At 45.9% G+C, this 15,971-nt stretch overlaps 1 protein-coding gene across 2 annotated transcripts in view; it reads right to left on the bottom strand.

Annotated features, from left to right (window-relative positions):
• Positions 1-8,265: 8,265 nt before the first annotated feature.
• The window catches only part of CTSF (cathepsin F), a 38,852-nt gene continuing 31,146 nt past the window's right edge, over positions 8,266-15,971 (bottom strand). For both annotated transcript variants that reach the window (XM_087702961.1, XM_087702962.1), the window contains exons 13-14: positions 9,417-9,475; positions 8,266-8,759 (exon numbers count right to left, since the gene is read on the bottom strand). In XM_087702961.1, coding sequence (XP_087559087.1) covers positions 8,685-8,759; positions 9,417-9,475 — 134 coding nt within the window. In that variant the 3' untranslated portion in view covers positions 8,266-8,684. The remainder of the gene's footprint in view (positions 8,760-9,416; positions 9,476-15,971) is intronic.

The raw sequence follows: 15,971 nt of genomic DNA, 5'->3' as shown, positions 1-15,971 counted from the left end.
GGTGGCTTAATCGGTCCCGACGGCCGCAGGGCTGCAGAGCGAGTCGTTCCGCTTCGGTTGGAGGACGCCAGGGAGGCTAAGCCGGTTGCTAATCGGTGTCGCTGGGGGTCTGGGTGGGAGGAGAGTTGCAGTTATGCAATGGTCCTTTCTGAGGTGGCTGCCCAGAGCCTTGGAGGCTGTGTCCCTGGGACGCTTTAAGAGGGGAGGACTTCAACTCCCAGAGTTCCCGGCCATCCTGTTTTAAGAAGGGTGGACTTCAACTCCCAGAGTTCCCAGACATTCTGTTTTAAGAAGGGTGGACTTCAACTCCCAGAGTTCCCAGATATCCTGTTTTAAGATGGGAGGACTTCAACTCCCAGAGTTCCCAGATATCCTGTTTTAAGATGGGTGGACTTCAACTCCCAGAGTTCCCAGCCAGCTTGTTTTAAGATGGGTGGACTTCAACTCCCAGAGTTCCCAGACATCCTGTTTTAAGATTGGTGGACTTCAACTCCCAGAGTTCCCAGACATCCTGTTTTAAGATGGGTGGACTTCAACTCCCAGAATTCCCAGACATCCTGTTTTAAGATGGGTGGACTTCAACTCCCAGAGTTCCCAGACATCTCTGGAATTAAAGTCCACCCACTTAAGGCTGAGAAACATTGCTTTAAACCAGTGTTTCTCAACCTTGGCAACTTGAAGATGTCTGGACTTCCAACTCCCAGAATTCCCCAGCCAGCGAATGCTGGCTGGGGAATTCTGGGAGTTGAAGTCCAGACATCTTCAAGTTGCCAAGGTTGAGAAACACTGGTTTAAACTATAAACCACTAATGTCATTGATCTTTATCTAGCACCAATTGGCTTCAGCATTAGTAGATCAGGTTGGATGTAAAAACGTTTATTTCTTTGAACTCAACTCCTGTTCCTGATTACTTGCCCAACACAAGAGCTGATATCCCCTGTCACTTGATTTGGATGTACATTATGAAATCACACTTAGATTTATATCCCACTTTTCATTGCCTTGTTACAGCCTTCTCTAAGCTGTTTAGAGTCAGCACATTGCCTGCAATAATCTGGGTCCTCATTTTACCCACCTCGGAAGGATGAAAGGCACAGTCAAATAACTAATACTTGTATTCCCTTTAATGGTATTTGAAAATGTGGAGCATTCTTCTGAGTTTTAAAGAATCTCATAATTTAGGGATGTTTAAACGGTATCTCTTCTTAAGATCATAGAAGTTTGCATTTTTGTTCTCTTATCTTTTCTTCCTTTCATCTGTGATATTTTGCTTAGTTCAAGAAAGAAACCAGAATCTAAAACCAAGAGAGAACTCTCCGGATCTGGATTCATGCAAACCAAATTATAGCAAGAGTAACAGTGGTTAAATCAAGATTCCACTGTCACAGCCCTTCTGGGGTGGCTCTGTGCATACATGTTTGGCGTTGCCACTGTGTCCGTTCATGGCACGACAAAACCGCGCTCGACTAAGCCGCACCCGATTGAACCGCGTCGCTGATGTCATCAACAGGGCGACAACAGCCAGCGCGGAGAAAGAAGGGCGCTTTAAATAGCGCTTTGAAAGCAAGCCGATTCAACTTAAGGTAAGGGTTAGGTTTAGGGTTAGGTTTAGGGTTAGGTTAAGGGTTAGGTTAAGGGTTAGGGTTAGGTTTAAGGTTAGGTTAAGGGTTAGGGTTAGGTTTAGGGTTAGGTTAAGGGTTAGGTTTAGGGTTAGGTTTAGGGTTAGGTTAAGGGTTAGGTTAAGGGTTAGGGTTAGGGTTAGGGTTAGGGTTAGGTTTAGGGTTAGGGTTAGGGTTAGGTTAAGGGTTAGGGTTAGGTTAAGGGTTAGGTTTAGGTTTAGGGGGGTTAGGTTTAGGTTTAGGGGTTAATTTTAGGTTTAGCGTTTACAGCGCGCTTCTGTCTCCGCGCTGTTGTCGCCCTGTTGATGACATCAGCTACGCGGTTTCGTCGAGCGCGCTTTAGTCGAACACGGTTTTGTGGTGGAACCGTGTCCATTCCTCTATGTGCAAACGCTGGAGTCTCACTTAAGCCAGACTTAATGGTCCTGGGACTGGAGAGCCCACTAAGAAACAGCTAGAAATGGGCTCTGTTTTGGGGGCAAATCCTGCAGAGACCCAGGGGGAAAAAAATGAAACATTCATTGCCCAATTTGCTTCTGTAACCATATTCCCCATCTACATTTTCAAGCTTGCAAATCCAACCAGTATATTTGTGTGTGTGTGTGTGTTGTGCACGTGCCATATTTTGCAAAGATTTGCTGCAGGGACTGATGCCCAGGACTGGCCAGAGAGGATCCCTGCCCCCTCCCCAAGAGGAAGGATCCCTCCCAAGTCTTTTGAACCCCCCTCTCCAAATTTCTTTTGCCGTGAACTGTGAAACACAACAGTGAGTTGAGCTCCACCTATTTTAGATTACTTTAAATTGCAATACTGCCAACATTGTTTTCTTGAGCAGGTTGACAGCCTGGGGATACCAGGAGTTAAAAATAAGAACTTGGGGTCCTTTTGCAGCTCTCCAAACCTCTTCTTCTCCACGTCCCGCAAGGACAGCTCAGGGAAGAACACAAGTGCATGCAATTAAAGTCTTCCTTTCTGTGTCTCTTGGTGCAGGCCATTCATTGGAGCAAGTGTGATCAGTGATGTAGAACAGTGGTCCCCAACCCCCGGTCCGCGGACCGGTGCCGGGCCATGGAGTACCTGGCACCGGGCCGCGCAGCGGCCGGGGGCCATGATCGCTGCAGCGGCCGGGGGCCTAAGGGAAAGTCGCTAGGCCTACGGGACAACGTCGTCCAATCAGTAAGTAAAGTGGGATGAAGGAGGGGTGTCGGTTCAGTTCCTTTCCAGTTGCGCGAGGAAGCTTCGGTAGGCGGGCGGATGGGATGGATAAGCCAACTGAAGAAGGACAAGGGCAGGGGTAGCCAATGGACGTTAGCTTTTGGGGCGGGAGCTGTATTCTGGCTGGTCGGCGAGGGAGGGGAGGTAAGCTAAAGGGGCGTGAATTAAGGCTGGGCGTTCGGTTGCTGAGCAGCGCACGCAAATTGGTGGCTGGGGTGGCCGGGCGCGTGCCTGGGACGGTGTGCGGAGCGGGGCCACCGGACTGAGCCTCTCTCAGAGGCGGTTGGTGGGCGTGTGCCATCGCGAGGTTTCGCTGCGAGGAATGTGAGAAGCCCAGGTGGTTGTTTCCTCCCCCCCTCTTCCCCGCGAGCTCTCGCCGGCGCCGGGCTTTCCCCTCGCTCGTCTGCGGCCGCCGTTTTTGTCTCCCGCAGAGGCTGTTCCCCGAACCACCACCACCAACCCGGCCTCCCCTGTCAGCGCCCCGCGTCATGTCGTGATCTCCGGGCGGACGTGTGAGACCAGGGAGGTGGCGGTGACGGCTGCTGCTGCTGCTGCTGCTGCTGCTGCAGCCGCCGATGGGGCTGCTCCGGATTATGAAAGTCGTGGTTGTGTGTGTGTGAATGCGATTTTCGCTGGCAGAGCACTCGGGCCACAACACGAGTGATGTCAAATTGACCACGCCCAACCCAGCCCCACAGGGTCAAACACAATCCTGATATGGTCCTCAATGATATCGAGTTTGACACCCCTGCTTTAGATCCTGATAGTGTTTTAATAGACATAAAAAAGATGAAGAAAGACTAACCTCTATGTTATTTTTATGGAAGGCCTGCCTGAAAGTTATAATGGTAGATTGTCCACAGATTTAAGCAGGCGAACACCCTGAGAACAGGGGCATATCAGAGAATGCAGACTTGAGAATAACCTGTCAGGACACGGTAGGACTTCCAGTGCCTTCCTTGTTACAGACCTAGGCAGTGTATTAACAATTTATCCCAAAAGCGCAAAAGCTCCTGGGCCGTGCGCAAAGGCTCCAGGGAAGAGACGCCCCCCCACCCCTGCGCGCGCTCAGCGGGCCACGGTAAAATTATCAAAGGCTGACTGGTCCGCGGCGATAAAAAGGTTGGGGACCACTGATGTAGAAGACCGGCAAGGACAGTCATCTTCTCTCTGTAAGTAGCTGTCTTTATTGTTTTGTGTGCTTGTTTCATCCTAACGCAGTGCATGCAATTGAAGAATTCACTTCTGTGTCTCTTCTTTGTGCGGGCCATTCATTGGAGTCAGTGGTAAGGACAATCATCTTCCTTCTGTAAGTAGCTCTTCAAAGAGCCAAGGTGGCGCAGTGGTTAAATGCAGCATTGCAGGCTACTTCAGCTGACTGCAGTTCAGCAGTTCGGCTGTTCAAATCTCACCGGCTCAAGGTTGACTCAGGCTTCAATCCTTCCGAGGTGGGTAAAATGAGGACCCGGATTGTTGTTGGGGCCCGATATGCTGACTCTGTAAACCGCTTAGAGAGGGCTGAAAGCCCTATGAAGCGGTAGATAAGTCTAACTGCTATTGCTATTGCTAAAGAAAGAGAAAGAGAGGAGAGAGAAAGAAAAGGAGAGAAAGAAAAAGAGAGAGAGAAAGAAAGAGAAAAAGAGAGAGAGGAGAGAGAAAGAGATAGAATGAAAAAGAGAGAGAAAAAGAGAGAAAGAAAGAGAAAGTGAGGAGAGAGAAAGAAAAAGAGCTGAGGTGGCGCAGTGGTTAGGGTGCAGCACTGCAGGCCACTTCAGCTGACTGTTATCTGCAGTTCGGCGGTTCAAATCTCACCGGCTCAAGGTTGACTCAGCCTTCCATCCTTCCGAGGTGGGTGAAATGAGGACCCAGACTGTGGGGGAAATATATGCTGACTCTGTAAACCGCTTAGAGAGGGCTGAAAGCCCTATGAAGCGGTATATAAGTCTAACTGCTATTGCTCTTGCTATTTTATTGTTTTGTGAACTTATTTTAATCTTATTCAAGTAGTAAGTACACAAAATAATAAATTTCCTTTTTTATATCTTTTTGTAGATCATCCATTGGGGCAAAGAATTCAGTGACATCACCTTGGCCACTCCCACCCAGTCACATGGCCAGCAAGCCACTCCCACAAAGCAGGCCACACCTACAGAAGTGGTTCTAAAAAGATTTGAAACCCACCACTGAACACAACACAAATCCGGGCACCTTACAAACCCATATAGAATGATAGCAGAGTTGGAAGGGACCTTGGAGGGCTTCTCGTCCAGGGATGGATAATCTGTTTGTCCTTGCGTGCCGAAAGCACACGTATGTGTGCCCACAGCCATAACGCAACCACTCTGTGCGCACTTCCCCCTTGTGTGTGTGTGCATGCCCCCCCCTCCGGTGTGTGTGCGTGACCCCCTTCCCTGCACCTCATTTGGGCCTAGCAGGCCTCCCTGGAGCCTCCCGAGACAAAAAATGGGGCACTGCACCCCCCACACTTCCCCCACTCCCTGCACATTTGTGTATGACCCCACGCATATGTGCGCATCTCCCACATATGCGACAGAGACCCACTTCTGCCTAGCAGGAGGCCCGCGTGCATGCGCGGTGGAGCTGACCTGGGGCGACGGCTCATGTGCCAGCAAAGAGACCTCCGTGTGTCATCTGAGGCATGCGTGCCATAGATGTGCCACATCACAGTTCTTGTCCAACCTCCTTCCTAGGCAGGAAACCCTATACCGTTCCAAATGGCTATCCAGCATCTTCTTAAAGACTTCCAGTGTTGGGGCATTCACAACTTCTGGAGGCAATTTCTGTTCCACTGATTAATTCTTCTGTCAGGAAATTTCTCCTCAGTTCTAAGTTGCTTCTCTCCTTGATTAGTTTCCACCCATTGCTTCTTGTTTTACCCTCAGGTGCTTTGGAGAATAGTTTGATTCCCTCTTCTTTGTGGCAACCCCTGAGATATTGGAAGACTGCTATCCTGTCTCCCCTGGTCCTTCTTTTCATTCAACTAGACATACCCAGTTCCTGCAACCGTTCTTCATATTAGCCTCCGGTTGTTTAAACAGAATACAGAATGTCAGAGTTGGAAGGGACTTTGGAGGTCTTCTAGTCCAACCCCCTGCTTAGGCAGGGGACCCTACACCATTTCAGACTAATTGTTGTCCAATTTCTTCTTAAAAACTTTTGAGTGTTGGAGCACCAAGAATATCTGGAGGCAAACAATTTCCACTGGTTAATTGTTCTCACTGTTAGGAAACTCTTCCTTAGTTCTTAGTTGCTTCTCTCCTTGATTAGTTTCCATCTGTTGCTTCTTGTCCTGCCTTCAAGTGCTTTGGAGAATAGCTTGACTCCCTCTTCTTTGGGGCAGCCCCTGAGATATTGGAACACGGCTATCATATCTCCCCTGGTCTTTCTTTTCATTAAACTAGACATACCCAGTTCCTGCAACTGTTCTTCATATGTTTTAGCCTCCAGTCCCCTAATCATCTTTGTTGCTCTTCTCTGCACTCTTTCTAGAGTTTCCACATCTTTTCTACATCGTGGAGACCAAAACTGAATGCAAATATTCCAAGTGTGGCCTTCCCAAGGCCTGATAAAGTGGTATTAACCCTTCACGTGATCTTGATTCTCTCCCTCTGTTGATGCAGCCTAGAACTGTGTTGGCTTTTTTGGCAGCTGCTGCACACGGCCGGCTCCTATTTAAATAGTTGTCCACTAGGACTCCAAGATCCCTTTCACATTTACTACTATTGAGGAAGGTACCACCTATGCTGTATCTGTGCATTTGGTTTTTCTTGCCTAAATGTAAACTATTACCTTGTAGCTCTTGAGGCTCAGGAAACTCTCCCATTTCATCTCAAAGGGAGAAGAAGGAAAGGTATGGAGGGGAAAAAGGAGGCCGGTGTTTTTATTTTCAAGGAAAAAAAATTTTTTTTTGTTACAAGTGCATTTCATTGGGTCTCAAATCAAAGGAAAGAATACTGATGTGGACCCACTGGCAGGGCTCTCGCAAGGAAGGGGAATTTCTCGGAACATCCCTCTAATACAGATTTTTTTTAAAAAAAGAAAGAAGTTAAATTACAGGAAGTCAGACCACATGTTCAACCAGCCAAGTGTTCCTCAATCTTGGCAACTTGAAGATGTCCGGACTTCAACTCCCAGAATTCCCCAGCCAGCATTCGCTGGCTGGGGAATTCTGGGAGTTGAAGTCCAGACATCTTCAAGTTGCCAAGGTTGAGAAACACTGAACTAGCCCACCGAAGACACCTCTATACTTCGGGCAGAAGTTCCCAACCAGGACTCTCCCCTGTCGTTAAATGAGAATATAATTTACTCCGTCCTCCGTAACTTATTAAGTCACCTTCCTGCCCGGAAGCAGGAGCTGTTCCTCTGAAAACTTCAAATTCATGGAAAATAATAATTGTTGAGGTTCGAGCGCCAAGGATCGGCTCCGAGTTCCCAAAGGTTGCACTGAGATATACTGTTCGTATGTGTTTATTGAATAGATTTGCTTGACGGCCAACTCGCCTCAAAGGGACTCTTACATTTAGCTGCTTGCAACCCTCGACTCACAACCATTTGTGTGGAAACCACTCAAAGCACTGAAAGAAAAAGGGGGCCTCCTTCACGCTGCAGCATTCCCAAGGTCGTGTGAGCAAAATCTGGGTCCGCGGCACCCAAATTGGATCCGTTTTTGCAACCCAGGCTCGCCTGATCGCCCTCTGCGACTTTCCCAGCCAGCCTCCAACAAGCAAAGTTAAAGGGGCAGGGGGAAAGGTGGATTCACTTAATGACCCCCTGGTTCATTTAAACAGCCCTGAGCAAAAAGCTAGTAAAATCCGTGACCCGTCAAAACCGCGGTAGACTAAAGCGCGCCCGATCAAAGCGCGTACGTGACGTCATCAGCAGCGCGACCAATAAAATTAAAAATAAATTAAATTAAAATTAAAATTAAATTAAAGCAAGCCGATTCACATAAAGGTAAGGGTTAGGGTTAGGTTAAGGGTTACGTTAAGCGTTAGGGTTAGGTTTAGAGTTAGGTTAAGGGTTAGCGTTAGGTTTAGCATTAGGTTTAGGGTTAGGTTAAGGGTTAGGCTTAGGGTTAGGTTTAGGGTTAGGTTTGGGGGGGTTAGGGTAAGGTTTTCGCGTTAATTTTAAATTTACCGCTCACAGCATGTCGTTTTCGTCGCGCTGTGATGGCGTCACGTACGCGCTTTTGTCGAGCGCGCTTTAGTCTACCGCGGATTTGTGGTGGAACCGTAAAATCAGGCATGACTCGCTTAACATTTGTCTCGCGTAGCAACGAAAACTCCGTTCCCAAATGTGACTGTAAGTTGAGGACTAGCTGAATCCTGTATTGCTCAAAAAAATAATAATACACAGAATCACAACTGCCTGCTGGGTTTGCACCACAGTGTGTGTGTGTGTGTGTGTGTGTGTTTGTGTGTGAGAGAAATGGTACACACACACACCCATTAATCAAAGTTAAAACAAAGCATGGTTAGGATCTTGCGGATCTGCGGTCCACAAGGAGGAAGATAATTGAAAAACTCCCTTTGGCGGAGGAGGCGGGAGAGGCAAAGGGCCGATTCACGGAGAGAGGCCATACGTATTCCACACTCGAGAGGTTTGCAGTGGCCGGTTGTGGAGCCCGGAGAAAAGATCCTTGGTGGGGTGGAAGTTTTATCCTGTGGCATCAGCTCCACTTCTCTGGGATGCAGCTTCCCACGGGGGGGACGCCTGCCAGGCTCTGCCGGACGCGGGTGTGTGTGTGTGTGTGTGATTCCACGCCAGTCACTGCCCGGATACCGTTACCAGCACGAAAGAGGCGGCCGACCGAGAGGGAACGGAGCCGGCTAGTTGACCACCGCCGAGCTGCACATGGTGTTCATGCCACAGGCGTGGCTCCCACGGTACAAGTAGTAGTAGCCCTGTAGGAGAGAGGAGGCAAGCGGATCAATGCTTGGGAGGAGGAGTGGCCTACAGCAGTGGTTCCCAAACCTGGCAACTTTAAGACTTGTGGACTTCAACTCTGCAGAGCTGGCTGGAGAATTCTGGGAGTTGAAGTCCACAAGTCTTAAAGTTGCCAAGTTTGGGAACCACTGGCCTACAGGGAGCCCTCGACTCACGGCCACAGCTGGGCCCAACCTTTCCAATTGCTAAGCCAACCCCTGGTCGAGTGAGGCTTGGTCACGCTTTACGACCTTTCTTGCCACAGAAGTGGAGTGTTGCCGTTGTTGAGTTAGTCACACCCCTGGTTCACGGACTCAAGACTTCCCCGCTGACATTGCCTGCCAGAAGGTCACAAGCACAGAGGAACGCGACCCTCCTGGGACTCTGCAACTGTCATAAGTACATGCCAGTTGCCAAGCCTCTAAAGTTGGATCACGTGACCACGGGGATGATGCAATGGCCAGGTGAAAGACAGCGATAAGTCGGGTTTTTTTCAGTGTCGCCGTAACTTTGACTAAACCAATGGTTGTAAGTCGGGGGGTTACTGTAATAGCAGAGTCCCATTGGGGGACTCCCTCCTCCCACCCTCCTCCCCACTGATAAGGGCAGGGAAGGGGAGGGGTCTCCCACCATACCTTCTCTCCCCAGTCTGCTCCCCAGCTGTTCTTGATCGCCCAGAAGGGAGTTCGGCCCCCTGTGGAAAGAAGACACAACCGTTAAGAAATGGCCCTGGAGGGCTTCCAGGAACCGACTCAGAGTAGAAAGCCGAGCAGGCTCATGGGAAAGGCTAATCACAACTCCCAATATCCCCAGCTGAGCCAAATGTCAGTTGTGAGAAGCAGAAATCCCATCCAGAATTCAATTTGTTAGACCAGGGGTCAGCAAACTGTGGCTCCGGAACCGCATGTGGCTCTTTCCTCCCTCTGCTGTGGCTCCGTCACCAGTTGGCGCCACAATTTTGAGAAGAGCTTCCGGGAAGGGGGGGGGGGAGAAGCACAGTGTGCCAGGAGAAGACTCTATGGTAAGGGGAGGGTTTTCCAGTTGTCTCCACAATTGATAGGTAGAGGAAAAAGTACGCCGCGCTAGGAGGAGACTCTATGGTGGGGGGAACTGAACTTCCGGTCAGCTCCAGAATTGAACAGGGGGCTTCTGGTTAGGACCTTTGTGGCTCCCGGCATTTTCTGTGGGAAACGGCTCCAAATGGCTCTTTGAGTGTTTAAGGTTGCCGACCCCTCTGTTAGACTAATCACTAGGCAGTGTTTCTCAACTTTAAGAGGGGTGGACTTCAACTCCCAAATTCCCCAGGAAGCACGGCTGGCTGGGGAATTCTGGGAGTTGAAGTCCACCCCACTTGAAAACCATCACGGATCCGCTGTTAGATCCCCTGCAATTTGCCTTCCAAGCAAAAAGATCGACAAAAAATGCTGTTAATATGGCTCTGCATACATCCTACAAGACCTTGAATCTCCCAAGACCTACACAAGGGTCCTCTCTGTGGACCTCAGCTCAGCATTCAATACCATCATTCCAGAGTCTTCCACTTGAACTGATCCAGCTAGCTGTGCCTGGCCAGACTGTAAGTGGATCCCAAGCTTCCTATCAGGCAGGAAGCAGCAGGCGAAGCTAGGCAAAATCACATCAGATACCTGTACAATGAGCACAGGAGGCCCCCAGGGCTGTGTGCTCTACATGGGGCAGCCCTTGAAGAGTATTCAGAGACTTCAACTCGTCCAGAATGCAGCCATGTGAGCGATTGTGGGTGCACCTCAATACACCCACGTTACACCTATCCTCCGCGAGCTGCACTGGCTACCGATCGGTCTCCGGATACGCTTCAAAGTGCTAGTCGTAACTTATAAAGCCCTTCATGGTATTGGACCTGGGTACTTGAGAGACCGCTTGCTGCCAATTACCTCCCAAAGACCCATTAGATCACACAGGGTCGGCCTCCTCCGGGTTCTGTCTACCAGCCAATGCCACCTGGCTACTACCCGGGGGAGGGCCTTCTCTGTGGCAGCTCCGGCCCTCTGGAATGAACTCCCCGCAGAGATTCGGACCCTCACCTCTCTCCAGGCCTTCCAAAAAGCCGTCAAAACCTGGCTTTGTCGGCAGGCCTGGGGTCGATGAGTTCCCTTCCCCTCTCGACTTGTGTGGTTGTGTGATTCTTGGCTATTTTAACTACTTGTATTGTGTTCTATGTTCCCCTTTTGAGTTGTTTGCCGCCCTGAGTCCCTCCCGGAGAAGGGCGGCATACAAATAATACAATTCAATTCAATTCAATGTGTGCTCTCTCCCCACTTCTCTCTATACACTAATGCAGTGTTTCTCAACCTTGGCGACTTTAAGTCCTGTGGACTTCAACTCCCAGAATCCCAGCAACTGCGCTGGCTGGGGGATTCTGGGAGTTGAAGTCCACAGGACTTAAAGTCGCCAAGGTTGAGAAACACTGTTCTAATGACTGTGTCTCAAACGATCCCTCTGTTAAACTACGGAAGTTTTGCGGACGACACAACAGTGATTGGTTTCATTCAAGACAACGATGAAATCGCATGCAGACGGGAGGTTGAACAATCTGGAACTGAACACCCTCGAAACCGTAGAAATGGTGGTAGACGTTCGGAGAAACCCTCCCATACTACTACCTCGTACGATACGAGACAACACAGCATCAACAGTAGAGTCCTTCATGTTTCTAGGTTCTGTCATATCTCAAGAACCTAAAACGGACACCTTAACATCAAGGACGTCACCCAAAACGCACGACAGAAGAACGTTCTTTCTGCGCCAATCCAGGAAGATGATTCAGTTCTACAGAGTGTTGCACCTTATGATTCTTGACGAATGTCTTTTTGATGTACACTGGGCACATCTTCACCAAGACAAATCCCTTGTGTGTCCAATCACACTTGGCCAATAAAGAATTCTATTCTATTCTAATTCTATTCAAGCAGGCTGGCTTGGGAATTCTGGGAGTTGAAGTCCACCCCTTTAAAAGTGTGCTGGTTGAGGAATACTGGGAGTTGAAGTCCACCCTTCTTAAAGCATTCTGGCTGGTGGATCCTGGGAGTTAAAGCTCACCCCCTCTTAAAGTTGCCAAGATTGTGAATCCAAGAAAATCCAAAAGCGGTGGTGCAATACTGGAAGAAGGAAGACTTGCCTACAATCCAAGAGTGGACATTGAAAGTCACAAACTTAGCCGAGATGGCTAAAATATCGGCATATCTTAAAGACCACTCAAATGAGAGATATAAACGAGACTGGAAAAAATGGATTGACTATATACAAAATAAATACGGGACCAAGAAATTCCAAATAGCCTATGCTTAAGATCAGAAATGATTTAAATTGTTTAAAGTTAGCTCAGCAAGAAGAAGCTAAGATCAACGTAGATATGTCATTAATTTCTTTATTTCTTTTTTCTCAATAGATTTTAGACTGTGTTAGTTAAAAATCCATACTGTGTACGGGTTCTGGGAAGTCGGGGGGGGGGGAGGAGGAGGGGGGTTGGGGTGGAGGGTGGAGGGAGGGAGGGGTATACATTAGGCTAGACAAGAATTTGGTGGTAAACTAGAACTATTTTGGCACACACACAAAAATTGTACTCCGATGTCTCACTGATTGAGGAATGATGAAATGTTTGTTTTAAAAGAAAATAAAACTTTTGGGGAAAAAAAGATTTTAATAATAATAATAATAATAATAATAATAATAATAATAATAATTATTTTTTTTCAAAAATTTAAAATTTTTTTTTAAAAATTTAAAATTTTGAAATCTAAATTGAATGGTGGAAATACAATCAAGGCCATAAATACCTGGGCAATACCAGTTATAAGATACACAGCTGGCATAGTTAACTGGACACAAGCTGATTTGGACCTTTTGGACCGAAAAACCAGGAAACTAATGACAATGCACTACAGTTTACATCCACGTGGTGATACTGATAGACTATATCTGCCCCGAAAATCAGGTGGCAGAGGATTATTACAAGTGAAGCAAACAGTTGAAGAGGAAAAACATGCACTGGCTGATTATTTAAAAGAAAGTCAAGAACATCTATTAATTGAAGTAAAGAACAAAAATCTACTGAAGGCCCAACAGACAAAACAAGAATACAGAAAAGATGTGATAAAATCAAGAATGGAGAGTTGGCAGAACAAAGCACTGCATGGTCAATTTCTGGAAAAAATAAAAGATAAAGTGGACAGTGAACAAACTTGGTTATGGTTAACAACAGGTACATTAAAGAAAGAAACAGAGTCACTAATCCTGGCTGCGCAAGAACAAGCTATCCGCACAAATGCCATTAAGGCCAAAATCGAAAAATCCTCTGATGATGCCAAATGCAGACTTTGCAAAGAAGCTGATGAAACTGTTGATCACATACTCAGCTGCTGTAAAAAAATCGCGCAGACTGATTATAAATTGCGGCACAATTCAGTAGCACAAATGATCCATTGGAATTTGTGCAAAAATTATAATATTAAAACAACAACAAACTGGTGGGAACATCAGCCTGAAAAAGTCACCGAAAATCAGATGGTCAAGATCTTGTGGGATTTCCGTATACAAACGGACAAAATACTGGCCCATAATACACCAGACATCACACTGGTTGAGAAAAATAAGGTCACAATCATAGACCAGGTGATAGCAGGGTCGCCGAGAAGGAACATGAAAAAATTGCAAAATACCAGGACTTAAAAATCGAAATTCAACGACTATGGCACAAACCAGCAGTGGTAATTCCAGTGGTAATTGGCACACTGGGTGCTATTCCAAAAGCACTGGAATTACATTTAAAACAGTTAAAAATTGACAAAATCACCATCAGTCAAATGCAAAATGCTTGGATCTGCACACATATTACTAAAATACGTTATGACGTCCTAGGCCCCTGGGTGGGGCCCGACTAGTAACCAATGCCAAATCCGGCGAAACAACTGGCCGCTGTGATACAATTGTATAATAATAATAATAATAATAATAATAATAATAATAATAATAATAATAATAATAATAATAATGTACAGCGCAGCTGTAATAGTCACTAATGAACTAGGCATTAAAATTAAAGTACCTAGTCACACAACAGAAAAAGCATCAAAGCCAAAGTGGAAAATCCGTTTAGAACAAAAAATCAAAAAATTAAGGGCAGATGCTAGTAACTTAAAGAACATGCATGAGCAACGGCTTAAAAACAACAAAATCATAGATCGGCTAATCAGGAGATATAGATTGGATACAAGAAACATCAATGAAGCTGTAGAGATTGTAAAACAGCAGATAACAGCAACAGCTAGAAAAATTGAAAGATATGAGGCACGAATCATCCAATATAAACAAAATCAGCAATTTCGATCAGACCAACAGCGTTTTTATCAAAGTCTTAATGTAAATGGTGACACCAAAAGTGAAAAACCAGAAAAACAGGCCACAGTTGAATTCTGGAAAGAATTGTGGGAAAATGCAAAGGACTACAACAAGGAAGCAAAGTGGATACATGACTTTGAGAAAAGCATTGGCAACAAACAAATGCAAGTATTAGAAATAACAACTGAGATGGTCAAAAATCGAGTTAAAAAGGTAAAGAATTGGACATCACCTGGAAAGGACCAATTACATGGTTTCTGGCTCAAATATCTGACCAGTTTACATGCAATATTGGCCAGGCAACTGAATGAAATTTTACAAAAGGGCCAAATTGATGAATGGTTGACAACTGGAAAAACATACTTGATTCAGAAAGATGCAACTAAAGGAACAACACCTGAAAACTACAGACCAATAACATGCTTGCCAACAACCTTCAAATTACTCACAGGCATTATTGCAGATAACATGATGGATTATTTGGAAACAAACAACATCTTGCCAGTAGAGCAAAAAGGCAACAAAAGAAGGAGCAGGGGCACAAAAGATCAGCTTCTAATTGATAAAATGATATTAGAAAATTGTAAGAACAGAAAAACAAACTTGAATATGGCCTGGATTGATTACAAAAAGGCATTTGACTCACTGCCACATAGTTGGATCATAAAATGCTTAGAAACAACTGGCATTAGCAAAAATATTACATCCTTTACTGAAAAGGCGATGAAACAATGGAGAACTGAGTTGGCAGTAGGGAATGAGATCTACGGAATGGTTAATATCAAGCGAGGAATTTTCCAGGGTGATTCACTTTCACCTCTTCTCTTCATCATCGCAATGATCCCACTATCAGTAATCTTAAAAAAAAATGAAATTAGGCTACCAAACAGCCAAAGAAGCTGAAAAAATTTCACATCTACTATATATGGCTGATTTGAAACTCTATGGAAAGTCAGAAATAGAAATCCAATCATTGACAAACACAGTCCGAGTATTCAGCACCGATATTTCAATGCAGTTTGGCATGGAAAAATGCGCCACTGTATCCATAAAAAGGGGCAAAATCACTGCATGTGAGGGAATTGAAATGCCCAATGGCCAATTAATTAAATGCAAAGAAAATGAAGCCTACAAATACTTAGGCATTCTGCAGTTGGATAACATCAAGCATGGAGAAGTAAAAACTATTGTCAGGCGAGAGTACACCAACAGAGTTAGGAAAATTTTAAAATCTAAATTGAATGGTGGAAATACAATCAAGGCCATAAATACCTGGGCAATACCAGTTATAAGATACACAGCTGGTATAGTTAACTGGACACAAGCTGATTTGGACCTTTTGGACCGAAAAACCAGGAAACTAATGACAATGCACTACAGTTTACATCCACGTGGTGATACTGATAGACTGTACCTGCCCCGAAAATCAGGTGGCAGAGGATTATTACAAGTGAAGCAAACAGTTGAAGAAGAAAAACATGGACTGGCTGATTATTTAAAAGAAAATCAAGAACATCTATTAATCGAAGTAAAGAACAAAAATCTACTGAAGGCCCAACAGACGAAACAAGAATACAGAAAAGATGTGATAAAATCAAGAATGGAGAGTTGGCAGAACAAAGCACTGCATGGCCAATTTCTGGAAAAAATAAAAGATAAAGTGGACAGTGAACAAACTTGGTTATGGTTAACAACAGGTACATTAAAGAAAGAAACAGAGTCACTAATCCTGGCTGCGCAAGAACAAGCTATCCGCACAAATGCCATTAAGGCCAAAATCGAAAAATCCTCTGATGATGCCAAATGCAGACTTT

The sequence above is a fragment of the Thamnophis sirtalis genome, unplaced genomic scaffold (assembly GCF_051295495.1).
Source record: "Thamnophis sirtalis isolate CommonGarterSnake01/CBP01778 unplaced genomic scaffold, rThaSir2_p1.2 scaffold_18, whole genome shotgun sequence".
NCBI classification, from domain to species: domain Eukaryota; kingdom Metazoa; phylum Chordata; class Lepidosauria; order Squamata; family Natricidae; genus Thamnophis; species Thamnophis sirtalis.
The sequence above is the reverse complement of the archived record's forward strand: the minus strand, read 5'-3'. Positions and strand labels throughout refer to the sequence as shown.